The sequence below is a fragment of the Triplophysa dalaica genome, chromosome 1, assembly GCF_015846415.1.
Source record: "Triplophysa dalaica isolate WHDGS20190420 chromosome 1, ASM1584641v1, whole genome shotgun sequence".
NCBI lineage: Eukaryota > Metazoa > Chordata > Actinopteri > Cypriniformes > Nemacheilidae > Triplophysa > Triplophysa dalaica.
Genome location: NC_079542.1, coordinates 16,185,624 through 16,207,926, shown reverse-complemented (window position 1 = coordinate 16,207,926; position 22,303 = coordinate 16,185,624). Strand labels below are relative to the sequence as shown.

Here is a 22,303-nt window from a genome sequence, read left to right as displayed (position 1 = left end):
ATGTTTTTGAAGAAAAGACAGGACCTCAGCAAACGTCAATAAATATACCTATGCCCAGTTTATTGATAAGTGATTGAGTCAAATTCCTAGGCCTATGTGATGGATAGTAATGTATTCTGTGCTGTTCCTTTGTGGTAGTTTGTAAAGCAAATATGAAAAACAGGGGAATGGATGGGGCCAAATATTAGTAAAGTCTCTTCACAAGTATTTTTAACACGCTCTAAAGCCAGGGAAAAGAATGACCTAAGCTATCCAAGCCCTTGTTTTTTTCTAGCATCCAAATCATACAACTATAATCAGCTAAAATACAGATATTTCCTAAATTCCATTCCATTTTCTACCGCTTATCCGAACTACCTCGGGTCACGGGTATTTCCTAAATATTTTGCTTATTTTATTATTGGCATTTCTATAAAATGGTAGAAAAAGCTATCAAATGTATAATTTCTTATTATTTTATTCATTAAAATGCTTTACATGTTATAAGTAAATAAATAATATATATACTATAGATCCAAAATGAGCTCAATAATTCATTATTTTAAACATTCCTGCATCCTGTATTTATTAGATGCTCTGCTAAAGCACACCCAGTGTGTGAAGGTGAGTACACAGCTCTGACGTTAATGATGACGTGCAACCACTTTGGTGATAGTGGGGAGGGGTGCCTGGATGCGATGACAGACTTGAGCATATTTATAAGGAGGGGATGCCAGCAATCTACCCCTCCCCTTTCATTACCTCTCTCTCTCTCTCTCTCTCTCTCTCTCTCACTCTCTTGTTCTGTTCCGTTCTGGCTGAGTTTGTTCCAGACAGTACATTACACACACACATGCTGAAGCGCACATGCCATTCTAGGTCTTCCTCTCTAGACCAGTTCTCCTCTGCATCTGCTCTCTTTTTCTCCTACCTCACCATGGAAGCACATCAGTGAAGTGGATTGTTTGTCTTGTCTTTTCCTGTTCTCTCATCTGCACCTCATTCTGTGTGTTTGGGTGTCTGTTCCTGCCTGGGAATTCTCATGTCTGCGACAGTTCTATTAGGGGCAACACTAGGTACTGTGTCTGGAGTGCTGACACTTTGTGGTCTCTCCCTGCTTTGCAAGAGCTGTAAGAAGGGGAAACTTGAGAGAGGGGATGACACTGACCCAGAGAAAGCCAAACCAAGCATCCTTCACACTCTCACGCTGGTAAGAGTCAAACCTACCCATGCAGACAGACCAGTATCTAGATATTTAAATACAGACATAACAAAAGCTAGAAATGTTAACAGATGTTAGAGGAAACTGAATCACAAACAGGCGTGAAACAAAAACACGCTGTACAGACCAAAATGAATGTGCTCTGAGCGGAAAGATGGAAGTGGTGGTTACGTAACACAGGTTAGCTCAGTCTCAGGCACAAATTGTGATATTACATTTCAAGTTTTTATACAACAAGAGACTAAGTATCTTTTCCGATATGTTTGGAATATTTTTGCTGATCGACTAAACATCATAGAAGTATTTTATATGTGTATATATACAGGGCTGGCAATGGGGTGGAATGCAGGGGACCAGGGAGGGAATTTCAAGGGTGGGATGAGTTCCTCTTCAAAATGTAGAGAACCTCCATCTTTTATCCATGTAATAACCTCTAAATGCTTTGCAAATTTTAAACAGAAATACAGTTGAATTTTCTGCAGGTTAAAAAAATATTTCTGATATACTGAGAGTCATCTCAGTGAATCTGGGACAGCAGTGTATAAATATACAATATATATATATATATATATGTATGTATATATATATATATATATATATATATATATATATATATATATTGAGAGATGTACAGAGTAGATTTAAATTCTGTTCTGAATCTTCATTTTACAAAATGGTCATATGAAGTATTATATCTGTGCTTCATGTACAGCGCAAAATAACTCGAAAATAATTTGAAAATCTGAAGCAAAATCATTATTTTACACATATAAAAATGAAGAAAATCACACACTTTAGCAATTTATTCTCCTAGAGATTCTCTGTGTCAAAGAACATTTGCAAATAACAGACAGTTGATGCCAAATGCAATCACACACGGGAAGGCGTGAGACAAGAAGACTGTTATTGTTATAGTGGTATCTAGAGTGCCTTTATCAGAGATAATTCTTTTAGGACATTCATACACAAACACTTTTTAAGATGAACACGTTTATACATACTCACACACCTCTCTTCTGTGTCATGTCTTTGTATAGCTGCCAAGCTTTCCTTGAACCAGCCCAGAGTCACGACTCACTTCCATAGACATAGTTAGCCTTGTCTCAGATACAATTTTTTCTTCTTAAATCAGTGAGTAGAATCTCAGTTCTTTCTTTCAGGGATATGAGGAATTAAAAAAAAAACCACAGGGCAGACCTGTGCAGTAAATGCTGCTGCTATATCTAGAAAAACATTTTAATTAATACTGCTGGGAGAAGAAAACAGAGCTGAGTGCTTCTCTGTGTTGAACTCATTTATTGTAAGGTCAGACTTATATTGTAAAGTAGCCGAGTACTCATTGCACCGGTATTAATCATTTATGAGGGAGTTGAGAGAAATATAAGCATATTCTGTCTGCTCTTATCTCTTTGCGCTCTCTTTCAGCATGATAACTGCCCACTCTGCTATTGATTTTTTCACTCATGCTTGCCCATGTTTTTCATGTCAGATGCTTCACATTAAAACCCTAATGAAACGTGAAACTCAGCCAGCAAACAGCGCCAGTCAGTGTTAAATCATGTCCGGGATGTGTGATGAATTTTTATTGATGAAGGATGCAAAAGATGAGAAAATATTTACTAGATTCTGGTCTCTGGATTTCTAGTATTGTTTTTTTAGTCTCTTATCAGTTCCTCAGGAGTGTTTTCAGCCAGTCATACATGCACATTTAGATTTTTGGGGGGGAACAAAATGTAGGTTTATCAAGGTCAGTCTGTATTCACTGCAGATGGTTCAAGATAAGTGTTTTTACATCATCATTATACATTTTTTTGGATCGGTTAAATACTAATTGGTTTAAGATTTCAAGGGCCAGGCACATTCGCTTTGTTTTATCGCCATTATACATTAAATCAATCAAACTGTTTTTCTCTATCTTTTCTATCATTATTTTCTGACCCTTTTCTTCATGTACACATTTTAGTTCAGTGTGCAAAAGTTGACGGAACCGATCCAGCCTCAAGCATCTTTGAAGTTCCCAAAAATATACTGGCCCAAACCTTCCGTCCCTTCTCAAGAGGTAATAAACTACAAAGATCATGGAGCTGCCGGCGACACATCTGCTGCCGAGCTCGACACCTGTAACCAGGCAACAGGATGTGATGAGGTCTTCTCCCTCCCGCGGCAAGGTATGGAAATGACAGCTAAAATCTAATGGAATATTAAAACAATGGGGGAGGTCATACGGTGTGACCAGCACCTGCTGTTTATTTCAGTCCATTTCAGCCAGGAGAAGTCGGATTATTGTACTCAGATTGCCTCCATATTGGTAGATCTAATAATTAATTCAATCATACCCTTAAAAATCTGCCGAATTCCACTTATCCACTAATGGATTATGTGGAATATGAATTTTTGTAGTGCCATGGATTGATGTTGTTTAATTCTTTACAGACGTTCCCCAGAGGCTACTTCTAACCTTTTCGTGTTAAAGTAGTGAAAGCTGCTCCTTTTATCATAGTGGTTGACAACATACATTGATTTTACTCATAGCACACAGCTTCTGTAACAATTTGTAAAGGTTATGTACCTGTAATAATAAATAAACAAGGTCTCTTTATGTAAATAGGATGTCATGCTTTTCTTAATAATTGAAAAACAGAAAGGGCTCACAATACCTTTTTGATACACTCATATTCTTTTCCTGTATATCAGCCTCTGCAGATGAGACACCCTGCGTTTCAGAGCAAACTGGTGTTATGACGACAAGCAACTCCATCCTGTATCCCAAATTGCACTTCTCCATCAGCCTGCACAAAGAGAATGCAGAGCTGCACATCAACATGATTGAGGGTAACCCAATTTCATATATGGTATAATTGTACAGTTTCACAAATTTATAGAAGGTTGAAAAAAAAAAAAAACTTGCTACTTTGCTACTTTGAACTTTGCTACGCAACCAAATGCGAAATATCGGCACTCACTAAAGCAGTGGTCACACCTGTCTTTTTGCTCCATTGACTTCCATTCATACGCATGCGAATGCGACAGACCAGAAATGCAAGCATTTGCTGCAAAGTGCCACTGTGCTCCAAAGTTCTAGTTTGGTGAACTCTGACCTTTCTCTCCTCAGGATGTGACCCTCCTCCATTCTTGTGCTAATTTCCTCATATACTGCTCCCTTCCCATAAATGCAGATGCATGTACAAATAGTTGCATGCTAAAACTGCAATGTGACTGGGGCCTAAATCCTTGGTGTTTCGAGTCTGATGTCATCATGCAGCGGTCTTTTTTGGCAAGTTTAAGAGGTAGTTTACTAAGGGTTTCATAAGACTCGAAACAGCAAGAATTTATTCAAAATCAACAAGCCACGCCCACAGATCTGACTCGAAACACCAAGGATTTAGTGAAATATCCTCCGAGAGGGCTAGCGTTTCCTGTTTGTCGCATGCGTATGAATCTAAGACAATGGAAGGTTGACCGCGGCTTAAAGGGGTCCTATGACACGGCTATAAATAAATTATTGTTTGTTTTAGATGTTATGCAATGTATATACAAGATTCTATATTCAACGCTGTAAATTCCACATACCGTGCATGTTTGTATCAGTACGTGGTGATTGGTCGAATACTGCAAGCATGTGACAGAAATGTGACGTCTCTTACCAAATTTGGAACATCAGGTTCCATAGCAATTGTGCTGACAGGTACTGACATTACTTGTGTATACATTTGGGCAGTCTTAGTCAAATCATACCACGAACTGACGTAGATTTGTGGGGGTGTGGTTACACAAGGCATTTCAGGGAGGTCTGGGTGAGCATTCGCTTTTAGATAGAATGCATCTTTTGTTTCGACACTTTAATTTTTGCAATTTTACGTGTCTAATACATGCATGGGCAACTTTTAACACACCAAATACACAGAAAAACATGTTTTCACAACTAAAAGTATCCGTCAGTGCTGTCAACAAGGGGATGTTTCAAATCTTTTTCTTAACATTTAAATTCAATATTGTTCTCGTTTTTTTGTCACTTACTAATTTCTAGTAAAAAGAGAATTTTTAAAACACATATTACAATACTGATGATCCTTAGAAGATTTCTGAACTGTATCTTCCTATCACACTTTAATCCTTTCATGGTTCAGCCAGATGTGTCGTGTGTGTGTGGAGCAGAGGACTCAGATAACGCATTTTATGAGACTGCAACAGAGAGAGCAATCCTCCCTGTCATTAAACCAATGTTTGGGAGGAATAAAGCACTCTTTCATGCAGCTTAAATCACAGAATTACCATTTCAATAGTTGCATCCGTGACTGACACCCATCATTATCAGTAATGAGAGAAAATCTGCTTCACAAAGCCTCTAGTCTGCTCATACAGAGAGAGAGAGAAAAAAGTAAGATCAATATGCCTGGCTGAGATGAAAAGTGAGGAGTCACAAAGAGAGAATAAGTGATGTTTGGTGCTTCTTTGGCCTTGAGGAGATTCTCGCAGATTGATTTGTCATTCTACTCCATGTTAAAATTTTAATCCTCTCATTTCCTTTCTCTCACCATTTTAATGCAGCGGAGAACATTTCAGTGGATTCAGGATGTGAAGGCTATATATCAGGGTGTGTGCGTATCTCTGAAGAGCAGAAGCATGCCCAGACAGCAGTCCACAAGTTGGCCGGACGGGTACAGTGGGGTGAGGAGCTAGTGTTTATTCTGCCCTTGGATGGCACACAGGAAGCTGGTGGTCTAGATGGAGAGGTGGCCCTCTCCCTTCATTGCTGTGATCGATTTTCACATAATTCTACTCTGGGCACAATGCGTTTTAAACTGGCTGATGTGAGCATGATGTTGGACGCTGACTGCTGGGTTGACTTACAGCCACCCAAACAGGTGAGAAACATTCCTTAACACATTTCACATCATTAAATTCAGCTAAGAGATACAGCTGTGTGGGATAGAAGTACAGACCAATTTCGTGAGAAAAAATATTAATTTGCAGGTCAAATTTATTGGTAAACAGTAAAGACCTCAGGAGGCTGTATCTGTCTCAGGTGTTGGTAGTATATGACCTTGGAATAAACATAGCAAGTAATTGAATCAAAGCTGCATGGGTAATGCTTATTATATACTGGCACATCGAGGAGAAAGATATCAAAAGACAATGTGTGACCTTTAAAAATTTGTAAACTAGTGGTCTTCTGAGATAGGGAAAAGTCAGCCAGTGACTCATACTGGAGTTTGAATTGTATTGATGCTTGCCCACACATGCACACACACATGCCAACAACTTTACACTATACCATTTTATAAGGTTTTGAAAACCTTTAGCAGAAAGTTTATTTATATGAACATGTGAGAATTTTATGTTTCCCACATTTGTGAGCCACATTTATTTAATGACCATTATAGTCCTTAATTTCTGTACATTTCTGTTATCTGTAGTCTTACATAGCAGTGAGGCAGCAGGTCAGATGCAAAAGCTTTCGGACACAGCCACACACGCATGCATGCACAACCGCACCTCATTACTATGAGATGTTCCCATGGTCACACACTTGGTGTGAGATGAACGGTTTATTATGGGATGCTAATGTGTTTACGGACCTGTTTCTGAATCATCATCACAAGTGCACATATTGACAAAAGTATAGAAATAGCTCAGAGGATTTGCAGTGCAGTTTATACTGCGCACAAGAGATGGTAGAGAATAATTGTGGGAGTATTTATTTTTGAATATGTCCTCTCCATCCCCACCTTGTGCCCCTCTAATCTTTTGGGTTCTGGATCTCATATATTCGAGCACACATTGATTCCACCCACAGTAATGTCTGAGGAGTTTGTGATGTCATAGACCTACAGAGCTAGGAATCATTATCTGCGTCATCACACCTCCCGGAGGAGATCCAGTTCCAAGGCGCACACACACACAGACGTGCCTGGAATTGCTAACTACCTTTAGACTGCAGAGACAGGGAGCGGGCAAAAGAAAAAGAGAGAGAAATAAAGCCAAATTAAATGAGTTACCTGAAAGAACCTGGAGGTAAATACCAATATGTATGTGTGCAATGCAGGCCTATAAGGGAGAAAAGGTATGGGCACCACTTCTTCGTCACTTTGTTCTTTACACTATTTAAGCACAGGAAATATAGGACTGTTCCTATATAACCTAAGACAGTATTCCATTGACCGTTTATCACATAACTGGGATAATGACGATTTGAGAAATTCTGTTGTGTCAGTTCTGATTCAAAAGCCCCAGATTACATTTACTTTTGAAAGATAATGTCACGTTCAGATGATAAAGAGGGGCTGGTGGCAGTAGTGGATTTGTATCGGGTCATGACGGGAATGAAATACAATGATTCAGGGTGTTTAACCTCAGTGCCGTGTTGACATAATGCTAATTTTGAATCAGCAACTTTTGTCCTGAAAGAGAAGCCAGTCACATTCAGTCCGTCTCACAAAATGACCACAGCACTTGGTTAAAATCTTTCTCTGCCTGTTCTGTCATATAGGTTTAATGGGGCCAAGAAAATGTTTGATTTTAATAGTTGGACCCAAACCTACTTTGTCTTTACAGGTGACATCATCAGCAGGAGAGTTATTGTTGTCGCTCAGTTATTTACCAGCGGCCAATAGACTTGGAGTGGTTGTAATGAAGGCTAGAGGACTTCTGTCAGACAAACTTAAAGACAACATAGGTATTACCGCATAAATATGTACACAGTCTACCACCATAACATGACTGTCAGCCAGCTCAATGTAAACAATAAAAAGTGTTATGCAAATCAACATAAAAATATGTACTGTCTTGAGTACCGTTATGAGATATAGACCTGTTAGATCAACATTTTGAGTTGTAATGACCATAGACTTTTTCTCTGTATTTTCTCTCAAAGATCTGTCAGTAAAGCTGACTCTGAAACATCAAAATACCAAGCTGAAGAAGAAGCAGACGCGGCGGGTGAAGCACAAGATTAATCCGGTCTGGAACGAGATGATGATGCTAGAACTGCCTAGCGAGCTACTGTCTAAATCCAGCATTGAGTTGGAGGTACTGAACCTGGCCAGCCCAGACACCCTGCTCCCTCTGGGCCGCTGCACGCTGGGTATCCACACCTCCGGTACAGGCCTGCAGCACTGGAAACAGATGCTAGATAATCCACGCAAGCAAATTGCTATGTGGCATCCGCTGTATGCCTAATTTCGATTATTAAAAACCACCACATTCAGGCACTACCTAAATACTCAGTAATTTAATAACTAAGTTCTCTGCAGAGGTAAGGGAAAAGATAAAAGAAGACAGTCCCTACAGTACTAATATTATTAAACGGTTGTGTAGAGTGTTTCATGTAAGCAGTGCTGCATTTACCTTTGGTGTTGTTGTCAGTGTGTTTTAAATAGTCAGTGCTACTATAAATCGGTGTGATGTGGAGTCTAATCTCCCAATACAACTGCTATACACAAAATAGATTGAAAAGCGACCTTCAACGCGAGGAAACATATGAATCCGATCAAGGAAAGGTCAGACCAATGCATCTCACCAGGTTTGACATGATAACTTTCTCCTAATTTATCACATAATAGGACATCATTAACATTAACACAACCATGGCCACCAATTGTAGAATATAGCTATTAACCCTATACTCATATACTCATATATACACTATATACTAAGAATACATCACTTCATTAGTCTAATCTACAGGGTCTCATAAGGGCAGCTTTATTTGTCTAAAGGTGCATGGTTCTTATAGAATAAAAAATCTAATATTTGATTGTGTGGCTTATTCTTCTAATTGTCTCGTAAATGTATGACTGAATCATATTTCTGCAAGCTATAGTGGTGATATTAACAGTTCCACTGTGAAAACAGTCAAGTTTCTTTGCAGGATGTAGGTACTCAGATTGCAAATCTTCTTAGGGGTATAAATGAATAAAAAATGGCTTTTTTCGAATGTAAGTGACAATGATCATACACAGATACTCACCACAGCTGCTATTTCATCCAAGTGCCAAAACCAAACTGTACATATAGGCTTCATATTTTGTGCTTTTTGGAAATGCATGGACTGACACATGCATAAACAGTAATATGCTAGAACCAAATAGCAGCTCTAAGGAAGTTTTTAGCTAAGTCACTATGAGTGTTTACTACAGTATTTATTATATGTGTTTACTGTTATTTGTTTTGTGTGATCTGGTAACACTATAATCTTCAATAGAAACCGGTCATAATTTTTTTGAATGATATCATCAAACGAAGGGTCACAAGCAAGCAGGGTTTTAAATTCTGTGCAATGTTTTAATTGCTGATCATTTTCGTTGTTAGTAGAGAAATATCAGTTATCTGTACAATATTTTGATAGCAAATTCACGCTTTTAAGATATTTTTTTAATTGTTTCCTTGGGTAGCAATAAGCTTAAGCAGTGCAAATTCCCAATGCTGCATGACACTTCTTCTTGATTTATATGGCATTATTTATAGCAAATGACATGTTAAAACTCTCATGATCAAATTTAGAATATTTTTGTATTTGCTCATTTGCAGGCATGGCATATGTAATAGGTTATCACTGTAACCTGTTCCATCCATATAACTTTGAACACACTAGCAATTTCATACTGAAATCAGTTCCTATTCCTTTTTAAGCCAGTGTCGCTGCTTTTTGTGAAACAAATAGTTTTGGTGTGAAATAAATATAAATTTCTCTAAATGTGTTGATTGGTATGTGTGGTTTGTAAGGTATGATATCAGATATGACTAGTCTCTATTTAAAGAATAAGTCGGATTTCAGCTCACACACAGATGAGCGCCATCAGTAAGTGACAGACTGCACCACCCACAAGCACCATACAGCACATTCCTGCACGATCACAGAATTGGCAAAGAAGGCTGTGGAAATAAATCTGCATAGTTTATTTTATTAATCTTTTTCTCAAAAAGAAAAATTATTCAGAGCAAAACTAATAAAGTATGATTGTGGGGGGAGGGTCGGAATTACAAATAAATGAGACAAATGTCAATTTATTTGGCCACAGTTAAACAAAATGACAACTAACATGTGCAAAGAAAGCAGTTCTTCTCATACTCCCTCTTTATAGATTTACATTTACATTTATGCATTTGGCAGACGTTTTTATCCAAAGCGACTTACATTGCATTAACCTATACATTTATAATTTGGTATAATCCCCTGGAATCGAACCCACAACTTTGCATTGTTAACACAATGCTCTTACCACTGAGCTACAGGAAAGCTACAAGAAATGCTTTGCTACTTTTTCATCTTGACAAGATTCAAGATTTGTATTTGTCACGTACACAGTTAGAGAATTTACAACCAGTAGTGAAATGAAGGTCAGGTCAGCTCCGAAGACAAATACAAATATTATAAAGGACAATATAAATAAAATAAAGATAAAGGTAACATATAGTCTATGATAGAAGTAAACTGTAAATATTTACATAAATATAAGGAGGACAAAATCAATGATGTCTTAATTATGATATGATCTTCTTATATAATCCATTTGATAAAAAAGTTCTCATTAACATAATAAGTTCTTGAGTGTAAACTGTGAAATCATAAGTTTGTTTCTGATTAGGTGTAAAATGGAAAAATAATGAAAAGGGGAGAGAGGGAGAGAGAGAGAGAGAGAGAGAGAGAGAGAAAATCATTATCGTCCTGATTATGCGAGACAATAATGAGTTTTCATTATTGTCTTCTGTTGTAAAACCACACAATTATACGACCATTATAACAAAAACACTAAAAACACTTCTTTCACAGCCTCCTGACTCCCTCTGTCACACAGAGAGGAGTTCTTACAGAACTAACACATGAAATATAAATGTAGGGAAAAATCTGCCCTAGAAAATGTTTCTGTCTGAAGTTGAGATGAGGGAAGCTGCCACTGGCTCTGTGAGCTTTACTCCCTGAAACATTATTACTGCCTGTACTGTTCAGCTTCATCATTCTGTTCTCTTTCTCCTCAATGTGGTCTGCTTAGTGTAAATGTTGCTGAATTACTGTGACACTGGCAATGACAAACAGAGCCAGAGCAAAAAAGCAGAATCATAAGATACTATAAAACAACAACAGTAAAAAACACTTTGAGTTTTGGAATTGTTGTATTAAAGCATTCTCTAAACATTTATAACACAGCTCGCTGTGACAGTGTCGCTCGGACGCCCGTTTGTGTGTTTGTGTCCAATCTGCCCTGTCTCTCCCCTCTCAAACTCTCCTGGGTCAGATGGATCCATGTTGCCACGGTGATGTGAAAAGGCTGAGTTATTCAGATTATTTCTGTATTCAACACAGGTTTGTAATTTAAAGAGGTTTGACTCTGCTTTGAACAACATGATTTTAAATTATCACTTCAAGTCTCTTTACACCTTAATCAGCTCATTATAACAGACCCAAGAAGCAGAGGTCATTGACTATAACATAAACAATTAGGCTGGTACATCAATGCTGCTAGACTAGAAGGATCAATAACTGGGACAAAAAGTAAACGATAAGAGGATAAGGGAAAGGTAACTGAGATAAAGGAGAAAAACTGAAAAGGATTAGGAGATTGATCATCAGAAGAGCAAACAGATTGAGTTTCAGCGCTGAAACTTGGGCAGGAGGATGAAAGGATGTTTTGATGATATTGGCCAAAACGTATTGCAATATAAACTCACAATGAAATTGAAATGTAATATTTACCTTCTTTATACACATTTCTGACATTCACAAATCCCATTCAATCCAGTCAGATACTGGTGGAGATCTTCCTCATCCTTTTTCCAATCTCCTCAAATGTCTGATTTGCTTCCATTGCTGCTTGAATCATATGTATTAAACCAACACTGCATTTTCTTCAAAATATATACAGGATAATAAACAGTAGTGTGAGCCACTGGATATGGGTATTATAAAAATATACCTAAATTTACACCAAACAACGTTATGCTCCTATTGCTTGATTCTAAAGAGGTGTGCAATGGAGATGTTTCTCTAGCCCCACCTCGTGCTAGAAAGATTTTGTGCATTGGACAGGGATAGTTGCATGTATATTTAATCTTTGAAAAATATATTTTACATTTGCACGTACAGAAAGACAAAAACGTAATTTAAATAAACAATGGACGCGTAAAGAGAGTAGTGTTACATTAATTGACTGAGAAATACCCTTCGTAATATAATCTTTAACACGAATAGATACGTTTGTACTTTTGAACATGGCACTCTGTATATCGTATTGTTTCCATGAACAGTTTAATGCATTCTTATAATTGACTTTCATTAAGTCTTCGGGTTGTTTTAAAATAAAACATTTAAAGGGGTAGTGTTGCTATATAAAGAGGGAAGAGTTTCACTGTAACAGCAACTTCCGGCCGATGGCCTGTTTGCTGGAGAACGATAATTTTCCCGGAGTTTCAACTGGATAAATAGATCATCAAGTGGCCGATGCGAAGAGGAAATATAGCCCAGAGTTGGTTGATTTTTTTCCATTCTTGTTTAATACGTTTAAATAAGCAAACAGATCCGACCAGTTATTGATAGGTTAACGCTGCTAGGTTACGTTAGTATTATGTCCTACTTTGCTAAAGATAAAGATGTGCATGGGTTATATAGACGCAAACAAAAACAATGTTTAGTTGGAGATTTACTTTACTAAGTGACATCCACACAGTGTTTAATGCCACTAACTATGTGAAATTTATCAGGCATCAGGGTTCAAATTAAGATCCGAGCTAACGTTAGCTTAATATTTGTCACATCAGCTAACGTAAGCTCCACAATGCTGCATAACATCATAGACTGCCAAAGAACCACGTGGAACACCAACACCGTTTACGTTTACCTTTTGTAGTGTTTATTGAAAGTGTTCAAATTTACATTATGCATGCAACATTATAGATTTTATGTTATGTAATCAAGCTTTACTCTAATGTCGAGATTGTGGTTTTCACTAAAAAATATTATAATAAAAATCATTATCAATTTTATCATAAATCAAAATAGACTATGAATAAGCCTTCTGTTGGTTGTACAGTACTATTGAATTAGTAATAGCTGAACTAAATCTTGATAAATATTCAAAGCTTTAAATGCTGATCTCCGTCCTAATGTCAATATTGCCTAATGCCTAATATACATTTTTAGTATTAAATCAATATTTATTATAATAAGTATTAATTATATGTATGTCACATAACTAAATTGATCCTTTAAAATCAAGAAGTGTCAAAGTATGATCATTTTAACATGTTTTCTAGTGGCTACACACATTGGAAGCAATAAAAAGTCTGAGGATATGAGGGATTCCATTCACAGCTTTCTGAGATCAATACCAAGAGGCCTGACCCTCGGCCATTCTCTGGCCAAAGATGGACAGCTGGGTTTGTGGTGTGTTGGGCGAGTGTTACAGAAAGGCACTTTGCTAGGTCTGAAGGAGCCTGACCAAATGATCAGCAAGGAAAAGTCAGAAGAGGTATGTTTACCAGTGTGAACTGACATGTGTTTGTTATTAAACTAACAGTGGCAGGTTTTACTGTGTTGTTTTAGCAGTGATCCTGTATGTAATTCATGTGAGCTTCAAGTAAGAACTAAATAAGTGTTATTGTTCAGCAGGGATTACAAAATGCATGCCAAAATGCGTTGAAAGGACAACTCTTTGATGAGATGTATTGGATAAGGTATGTTAATTAAGCATTCACTATTATTCTTTCTGTCATGCATTTTATCAGGCTATCAGTATTTTGGTTGTAAATTAATTAGTAACCTTATATTACCAGGCTTGTTTAACAGTCTCTCATATGTCTCCACAGGTTTGCCTGCAGTACTCACAATAAGGAAAATAAGAATATCAGTATGCTTGAAGTGGATGGAAGGCTGTGTTTACAGGTCAGTCAGGACATTAAGCCCGGAACAGAACTGCTCTTGTGGGGAGATCAACAAGAACCCCCTCTTGAGCCTCTGGAATCAGAGGATAAAATAGCAGCAATTCAAGTAGAAATCTGCAAATATGATCCACCAGATAAAGAGCAAGAGGAAGTTCTGGAGGCTATCCCTCCAATTCACCCTGAGGATGCAGCCTGTGCATGTGAGTTAATACATAATATTTTTGCTGCATAGATGATGATCCATGATGTAGTCTTGTGTGTTTAATATGTCGGCTAAATACAAACTGTGTCTTCCAACAGATTCTGTCCACATTGGTTCAGAACAAAATACTGACGGGAAAGTCACACAAGAAGATGCCAAACCTCAGATTGTCAGGAGTAAACCTCAAATCAAGTTAAAAAGAACTCGGGACTCCAAAGCCTGTAATTCTAGTAACCTAGAGAAGCATGGAACAGACGGGGCACATGGGGAGAGGAAAGCTGAGCAGGCTGAGGAGCTTACCGCTAGAGATGAGATACAGAACATTGATGTATCTACATCACAAGTCCTGAATTCATCAGAGCAGCTGAGGCCAGAGAGAAGCCTGAGAGCCAGCTCTCGCCTTGCAGCTAAACCACGAAAAGTGCATTCCGCAGCTAACCGTACTTACAAACGTGAAAGTCTGAAAAACAAAAAAAAGTTTTTAAAAATGCGAAACGAGAGTAACGACATAGAAGAAGTAAGTGAGAACCAATGTAATGAAAGAACGCAAGACACTCAGGATCTCCTTCAGCTCTCCAATATACGAGAGAGGAGGTACAAATGTGACCAGTGTGAAAAGAGCTTCTTTCAGCTGTGCCATCTTAAGAAACACAACTTGACGCATCAAGATCAGAAGCCGTACTTGTGTAATGAGTGTGGTAAATGCTACAGTTCGCAGGAAAGCTTCCAAGCTCACCTGCTAATGCACCGCGGTCAGAGGCCCTTTAAATGCACGCACTGTGACAAATGTTACGGCTTGAAACGTGACCTCAGGGAACATCTAGTACTCCACACAGGGGAGAAGCCATATGTCTGTGACGTCTGCGGAAAAGCTTTTGCTCGCCGACCCTCGCTACGCGTCCACAGAGAAGTCCACCGGACCAAAGAGCCTGACTACCAGGCTCCTAAGATAAAGTGCCCGGAGTGCAATAAAGAACTATCCACTTCTGGTTCTTTGCGAAACCATATGCGTCTCCACAGTGGAGAACGGCCGTACGTCTGCCAGTACTGTAACAGGAGCTTTCGGCAACGTGGGAATTTACTGGGACACTTGCGCATCCACACTGGAGAGAAACCCTACAAGTGCGATCATTGTGACCAGTGCTTCTCTCAAGTACCTGAACTGCGCAGGCATATGATTTCCCACACGGGTGAGATGTATCTCTGTCCCGTGTGTGGTAAGGCTTTACGGGACCCTCACACACTACGGGCCCACGAACGCCTTCACACGGGAGAAAGGCCTTACAAATGTGAACAGTGTGGGAAAGGGTACACGATGGCGACCAAGCTACGGCGCCACTTAAAATCTCATCAGGAGGGGAAGCCGCACAAGTGTCAGGAGTGTGGCGCTAAATACAAAATGATGCAGAGTCTACAGCGACATATACTGTCACACAAACAAGCTGGGCACTCATTGCCAGTGCAAGGTCGAGCCAGAAGGTCAGGCCGTAAAACACAGAGTGAGCCAGGCAAGAGTGACGCCATCAGATTGGAGAATGGACAAGTTGTGCCTTACGTTCAAGCCCCTGATGACTTTACAATAGTGTCTCACCCGGAAAGTGTAGTCTTGGACTCTGGCGTGTACCACCGTGACACAATTGATAAGGGGCTTGAACAAATTGAGTTCAGTGAGAATATTATTCAGTTTATCGTCACAGATAGCAATGCTGAGTGTATTGTAATTCAAGACCAGTCTGCTGATGCCAAGTGTCTAGAAATTCAGGAAGCTAATACTGAATGTATAGTTGTGCAGGATGGCAATGCAGAACAGGATCCTAATAGTTGTTTAGTCATATTACAAAGTCAGGATGATCTTAGCTCAGTGGCAGAAACTGTCGAAATAGAAATGTAATTTTCATATTTATAGAGTGTCTTCACATTTTGTTTCAGCCCAAAGCAACAACAAGACAATTATAATGACACAAACAATCATTTTACTTCTTTGTTAAATAAACATGGCAGCTTTGTTGAATTAATGGCTTGTTGTTCTTTGATTTTTAGGACTGTACACTGTGGATATCAGTACATATTGACTTTTGTTTGCAGTGGACCTTGTTACATCACGGTTTATACCAACATTGTACATCTGTCAGGACATTTACGAGGATTTTCCTCAATGAATCTTCTTTAAAGAAGAATTTATCCCGTCATTTGTTAACTGTTAAAGTGAAGGACTTTGTGTATTTTATAGTAAACAACTGTCTATCTTTAGGTACGACAGCAGTTATTTTTTCTTCTAAATAGGAATGAGATTTGTGCTATACCTTCTTAAATCTTTCGTTTATTTGCTTCTTTGGAAGTAAAGATTGGAAACAATATTTAAACACTTTACAACTGGTTTATTCTAATAACTTTGTAGGACAAATTTTTTATAGGTTTAAAAGAAATTGGGTTCATCTAAGTTCTCACTTACGTTCTAGTACATCTAATCAGCCAGCTGTTGAGATATGAAGCTTTAGTTATCACTTTGTTTTATTAAATGTAGCTGTGACGATGTTCCTCGGAAAGTAAATTATGTTTTACTGAGAGTGATCTGATAGAAAAGAGAGAGTCATTGTTGAGGGACATCAAACAGTTCAGACATTTTGTTCTCTCTGAACTCTGGTAGTTCAATATTAACTTGCAGTAGCTGCAGTTTTGGGCTTTCTGACTGAGTGGGCGATAGACTCCGTGAGATGCTCCAATTTCTTCTAGGATTCCAGCCTCACTCGTCCGCAAGAATGGGAGCAAAAGCAGCACTTTTCATACTCTCTTTACTTCTTGGACAAGTTCTTCAGCTCACATTGTGTTATGATGGTAAAAAAAAATTGTAACCTGATTAAACATCTGAATTTACAGAATCTTAATGTTTCTTAGCTCTTGACGGTTTTTGACTAAGTGTTTACTTTTTGGGCTTTAGTGTTTATTGACAACAAGGAAGCCGCTCAGATTATCCGGGCTAAAAGAGCTAACACAATGTTTGAGGAACTGAAGCCAGGGAATCTGGAGAGAGAATGTGTGGAGGAGATCTGTGACCATGAAGAAGCTCGAGAGGTGTTTGAGATAGATGATAAAACGGTAAACTAAGCATTTTTTACATTATTTAATGGTCTCGTGGAACATATTTAGAAATGCTTGAAATAATTGTGGGCTGATTTTTTTTATATAGTATATCTTATTACCTTAATAGGTGTTTGAATAAAAAGGTTTGTTTTATCTAGTATTCTAACTATTTCAATTTCTTTCACTTCCTCAGGAAGCATTTTGGGGAAAATATTTAGGTAAGAATATCTTTTTACAGACTTAACATAATGTTTCAGTGTAAACAGTGACATTTTGGGTAAACACTTTCTATTGAACCAAGGACAAAGTGCATTTTCAGTGGCCTATAAAATAAAAGTCTTGTGTGAGTGCATAACTTTTGGCATGTAAATGTAAACAAAAGTTCTTTATAAAACTATTTATAAAATTTAAAGGTTACTTCTATTCCCACAGATTGTGAAGGAACAACATTACCCAGAACAAAAGCAAATATCGACGGTGTGAGAACATGTATGCGTGTTAATGGTAAGGATGTTATACTGTAGTTAGAGTTATTGCATACTTGAACACATTAGTGAGTTACTAAAACTAAAGTAGGTAAAAATAAAAAATTTTGATGAAACTAAGTGACTGATTGTACACAAATTTTTGTTGAGTAAAATAACCCTGCTAGTTGATTGTGTGATTTACAGGAGACTGCTACAGACAAACTGGTGAAAACTATAAGGGTAATGTGTCTGTCACCAAATCTGGAAGGGTGTGTCAGTACTGGAAAAGCAACTTCCCTCACCTGATTCAGTATGTACTGTTTATTATTCTTGTGTTGAAACCCCCAGTATCTAACAGTATCATCTTTCAGTATTTGCTAAAGGCAAACTATTTATTTCGTTGAATACTGGATTATGTTCCAACGATTATAATCCACTTGTTTCCCTTCGCTAGTGAATTTAATGTCACAATTCTAAAGCTACCAGAGAACCACTGCAGAAATCCTGATAAGAGCAGTGATGGGCCCTGGTGTTTTACAAGAGACCCCATGGTCAGGAAAGAAGTCTGCAATGTGCCGAAATGTGGTAAAAAAAATCACACAACAGACAAAAACATTAATGCAAGGTGTGGTTGCTAAAGTTTGGGATTTGCAACCAGGGCGTTTTTTGGTGTGGCGTGTAAGCCATCACAATTGTTCCCTTTGCCCAAGAGGACAGCTCACCCAAAAAATATTAATGTATTTATTCACCCTCATGTGATTCCATATATGTGTGACTTTCTTCATTGACTTCAATTATACAGACACCAAACCATGGAGACATTTCTCAAAATATTTTATATAGTGTTACACACAGGAAAGGGACATATACAGGTTTTGAATAACTTTTGGGGAATAAACGATTACATTTTTGTTTATATTTTGGGGTGAACTATTCTTTTAAGTTGCCATTGAGGTGTTATGTTTCCATTCTGTTTTAAGTTCCTCCAGACTGGTCTAGTTAAAGGTCCAGTGTGTCATTTTTTGAAACTATTGACAGAAATGCAATATAATATACATAACTATGTGTTCACAGGTGTTTAAAGACCTAACATAATGAAGCGTTATCTTTTTCTTACCTTAGAACGAGCTATTTCTATCTACTGGTCTGCTTGCATGGAATGTTATTGACATGTCGCCATCGCCATGTTGTTTCTACAGTAGCCCTAATAAGACAAACTGCTCTATAAATTATTTGGGAGAGAAGTTTAAAACGGGATGACGTATTAGTCCTCTCTCAGCCTTAAAGGGAGGGTTAGGGGTGAAGTGGGTCATTGGTTGCAATTCACAATCTCACCTCTAGATGCCCTTAAAAATTACACAATGGTCCTTTAAGTTCACAGACACAAGAAATAAAGAAACACTGCAATAAGACTACTAGTTATAAAATACTCGCTGCATACATGCTACCTTATTTATGACAAACCAGCAGTTCTGATCTTCTCATTATCTCTTCCACAGGTGAGACTGTTGCACCTCCTCCTAGACCTCCTACAGTAAATCCTGCAGAGCGTTATGTTAAGACTAACTGTCTGGATGGAAATGGAGAGGCCTACACAGGAGATCTTTCTGTGACTTTGGGGGGTCGCACCTGTCTGCAGTGGAACGCAGCAGAAGTACAAGCATTGATTAAGGGAAAAGATTTTCTGCCTCAAGTTCAGCTGGTCAAGAACAACTGTAGAAATCCTGATGGAGATATGGAAGGACCGTGGTGCTATGTCAAGGAACGTAGTGGAAACATAACCATTGACTATTGTGACTTTGAGCTGTGTGGTGAGTATTATCCCTCTTGCCTTAATAAGACATATCTATACATTGTAATAAATCACATATTTCCCCAAAGTAAAGTGTTACAGTCGGTTTATTGTAATACTCTTCAAAATAATATTCGGACAGTGGAAGATCTTGCATGGGTTAAATTTAAAAAAGGCAATTTAAAAAAAATACAATTCTTGGTATTGTTTACATATGGATTATTGCATATGTAAACCAATATTATAGAGATAGATTTATAGATTTAATTCATAAATACACCCCACTGAGCAATCTTTCTTTGGCATTTAATCTCAGATGCCCCTCTGGACCAATTTGTGGAGGATGGAGGTGGTCGAGAGAGAACAACTCTTGAAGACAAAAGGAAGACTTTCTTTAGCCCCCGCAGCTTTGGCAATGGAGAGCAAGGTAAAATACTCATGTATTACCCACACATGTTGCTTTGATGATGTTATCATGGGGTGAGGTCTTTTCTTTAGTCGGCTAAGAGTAAAGTGAATGAAATTGTCTTTTGTCAGAGTGTGGAGTACGGCCCTTATTTGAGAAGCTCAGTAAAGAGGATAAAAATGAAAAGGATCTACTGATGTCATACAGTGGAAGCAGAATAGTCGGTGGAGAGGAGGCTGAAATGGGCAGTGCTCCATGGTAAATGTATCACAGCAGTAACATAAAACAAAATGTTTAATTACAACTCACTGTTTGCATGCTTGGCCCAACTGATGAATGCAAACAGCTAATCCTGTGGATTGTATGTTGTTTTTTATGTTATTTGTAGGCAGGTGATGTTATATAAGCGCAGTCCTCAAGAGTTGCTCTGTGGAGCCAGTCTGATCAGTGATACTTGGATTCTGACTGCAGCTCACTGCCTTCTCTACCCACCATGGAACAAGAACTTCACATCCAATGATATCCTTGTTCGTCTTGGAAAACACTCTCGTACTAAGTAAGCACTTGTCCACAAGTTTAAAAGACCTATCTAAATTGATGGTACATCATTCAATAGCAACAACAACATATATTATTAAAGGATTATTAAATCTAAATGAACCAGAAAATGTATTTAGTTCTGTTAGTTTAAATTCTGAAATGGCTTGTTTAGTGATTTAGAAACATCTGAGTAACACTTCTGCTTGTCGAAGGTGTTTTAAACAATTTCTTTTTTCTGTCTGAGTCAGGTATGAGAAGGGGACTGAGAAGATAGCGGCCATTGATGAAATAATTATCCATCCTAAATATAACTGGAAGGAGAACCTGAACAGAGACATTGCCCTACTGCACATGAAGAAGCCTATTACCTTTACTAATGAGATCCATCCTGTTTGTCTACCCTCCAAAGCCATCTCAAAAAAGTTAGAAAATACAATACTTAATAATCCAGTAACCTTTTGAAGCAAGTTGTTTTATGTATTAGTACATTTTTATTTATGAATGACGAAGTGACAAATTTGTTTATAAAAGTACATGTATCTCCTTTATAAGAACATATAGGCTGCATACACTCTACACCACTTTTTTATAATTTGTTAAAGGTAATTAAATGATTTATTTCCCCCCCTTTCTTTCTCAAGTTTGATGTTTGCTGGCTTCAAGGGCCGTGTAACCGGATGGGGGAACCTCAGGGAATCATGGACCTCTAACCCTGCAAATCTTCCTGCAGTGCTGCAAAAGATTCACTTGCCCATTGTGGATCAAAACATCTGCCGCAATTCTACCTCTGTCGTCGTCACTGACAATATGTTCTGTGCTGGTAAGACCAGTCAGGTTCTTTCACATTAGGGACATTTAGGCTTCAAGACAGACAATTCAGATGTAATTCATTAAACGCACTCACCTTGACTTCTGTTTTACAGGTTACCAGCCACATGAATCAACTAGAGGTGATGCATGTGAGGGAGACAGTGGTGGGCCTTTTGTGATGAAGGTAGAAAAACTTTCTTAATTAAAACATATAAGCTGCATATAATTAGTAGGTTACTTAGAAACCTCTATTTTGTACTGTTTCTAGTTATATTCAAGCTTCTTGTCCTTATAAAACTTCTCAATGCTCACAGAGTCCTACAGATAAACGCTGGTATCAGATTGGCATTGTGTCATGGGGTGAGGGCTGCGACCGTGATGGCAAATATGGATTCTACACACACCTGTTCCGTATGCGTCGCTGGATGAGAAAAGTCATTGACAAAATAGACTCCACAGAGACAGAATGATCTTCCAGCATTTGAAAGAAGACCTTTGCCACACAAGAAGCAAATACTTTGGTCACATTTAATGCAACATCCAAAGTGATGAATAAAATGATGAATTCTTTATATGTTGATGCCAGTGTGAGAGAATGGAGTTGTATTCTTTGTGTTTTTCATGGCTGTCTTAAACAATGCACAAAGGATTAACAAAGTATTTTTTCTGACTAATCCTAGTTTACTTGATGTAAAAGTGTTTTAAACCTTCATTGATAAAATGATCGTCCATACTAAATATAACTGGAAGGAAAACATAAACGGAGACATTGCTCTACGAAATAAAGAGACAAAAATTAAAACAATTACATTAAATGATTATAGAAAACTATATCCATAATAAGGCCACATTATTAGGGGCGCGGCCACCCACTCCCCAGTGGCCGATTTATGCCGCTTCCGGGGCGTTCCTGCTGAGCTACGCGGAT

At 38.1% G+C, this 22,303-nt stretch overlaps 3 protein-coding genes across 5 annotated transcripts; all 3 read left to right on the top strand.

Annotated features, from left to right (window-relative positions):
• Positions 1-798: 798 nt before the first annotated feature.
• On the top strand, positions 799-9,900 carry syt13 (synaptotagmin XIII). Its single transcript, XM_056759330.1, has 6 exons — positions 799-1,189; positions 3,165-3,369; positions 3,896-4,033; positions 5,750-6,066; positions 7,757-7,877; positions 8,076-9,900. The coding sequence occupies exons 1-6, from the start codon at positions 1,022-1,024 to the stop codon at positions 8,378-8,380; spliced, it is 1,254 nt and encodes a 417-aa protein (XP_056615308.1). The 5' UTR covers positions 799-1,021; the 3' UTR covers positions 8,381-9,900.
• A 2,666-nt stretch (positions 9,901-12,566) lies between these two features.
• znf408 (zinc finger protein 408) lies at positions 12,567-16,290 on the top strand. 3 transcript variants are annotated; one of them, XM_056749855.1, is made up of 5 exons: positions 12,567-12,663; positions 13,451-13,665; positions 13,803-13,870; positions 14,003-14,277; positions 14,378-16,290. In XM_056749855.1, the coding sequence occupies exons 1-5, from the start codon at positions 12,639-12,641 to the stop codon at positions 16,168-16,170; spliced, it is 2,376 nt and encodes a 791-aa protein (XP_056605833.1). In that variant the 5' UTR covers positions 12,567-12,638; the 3' UTR covers positions 16,171-16,290. The 3 variants fall into 3 exon arrangements, with proteins under 3 accessions (XP_056605833.1, XP_056605847.1, XP_056605839.1); XM_056749869.1 differs by having other exon boundaries at positions 12,589-12,960; XM_056749861.1 differs by having other exon boundaries at positions 12,589-13,665; positions 13,806-13,870.
• A 607-nt stretch (positions 16,291-16,897) lies between these two features.
• On the top strand, positions 16,898-21,955 carry f2 (coagulation factor II (thrombin)). Its single transcript, XM_056749883.1, has 14 exons — positions 16,898-17,114; positions 17,218-17,375; positions 17,554-17,578; positions 17,793-17,864; positions 18,032-18,137; positions 18,282-18,412; positions 19,327-19,638; positions 19,936-20,046; positions 20,157-20,283; positions 20,414-20,581; positions 20,814-20,987; positions 21,207-21,385; positions 21,489-21,559; positions 21,690-21,955. The coding sequence occupies exons 1-14, from the start codon at positions 16,994-16,996 to the stop codon at positions 21,843-21,845; spliced, it is 1,911 nt and encodes a 636-aa protein (XP_056605861.1). The 5' UTR covers positions 16,898-16,993; the 3' UTR covers positions 21,846-21,955.
• Positions 21,956-22,303: the final 348 nt, after the last annotated feature.

Excerpts from the sequence above, each read along its gene's own strand:
- syt13 (XM_056759330.1), top strand. The coding sequence starts at position 1,022 with ATGTCTGCGACAGTTCTATTAGGGGCAACACTAGGTACTGTGTCTGGA. Across the intron at positions 3,370-3,895 it reads CTTCTCCCTCCCGCGGCAAG|CCTCTGCAGATGAGACACCC; the intron begins GTATGGAAATGA and ends CCTGTATATCAG. Across the intron at positions 4,034-5,749 it reads GCACATCAACATGATTGAGG|CGGAGAACATTTCAGTGGAT; the intron begins GTAACCCAATTT and ends ATTTTAATGCAG.
- f2 (XM_056749883.1), top strand. The coding sequence starts at position 16,994 with ATGCTCCAATTTCTTCTAGGATTCCAGCCTCACTCGTCCGCAAGAATG. Across the intron at positions 19,639-19,935 it reads TTGTGACTTTGAGCTGTGTG|ATGCCCCTCTGGACCAATTT; the intron begins GTGAGTATTATC and ends ATTTAATCTCAG. Across the intron at positions 20,284-20,413 it reads GAAATGGGCAGTGCTCCATG|GCAGGTGATGTTATATAAGC; the intron begins GTAAATGTATCA and ends TGTTATTTGTAG.
- znf408 (XM_056749855.1), top strand. The coding sequence starts at position 12,639 with ATGCGAAGAGGAAATATAGCCCAGA. Across the intron at positions 13,666-13,802 it reads GCAAGGAAAAGTCAGAAGAG|CAGGGATTACAAAATGCATG; the intron begins GTATGTTTACCA and ends GTTATTGTTCAG. Across the intron at positions 14,278-14,377 it reads TGAGGATGCAGCCTGTGCAT|ATTCTGTCCACATTGGTTCA; the intron begins GTGAGTTAATAC and ends GTCTTCCAACAG.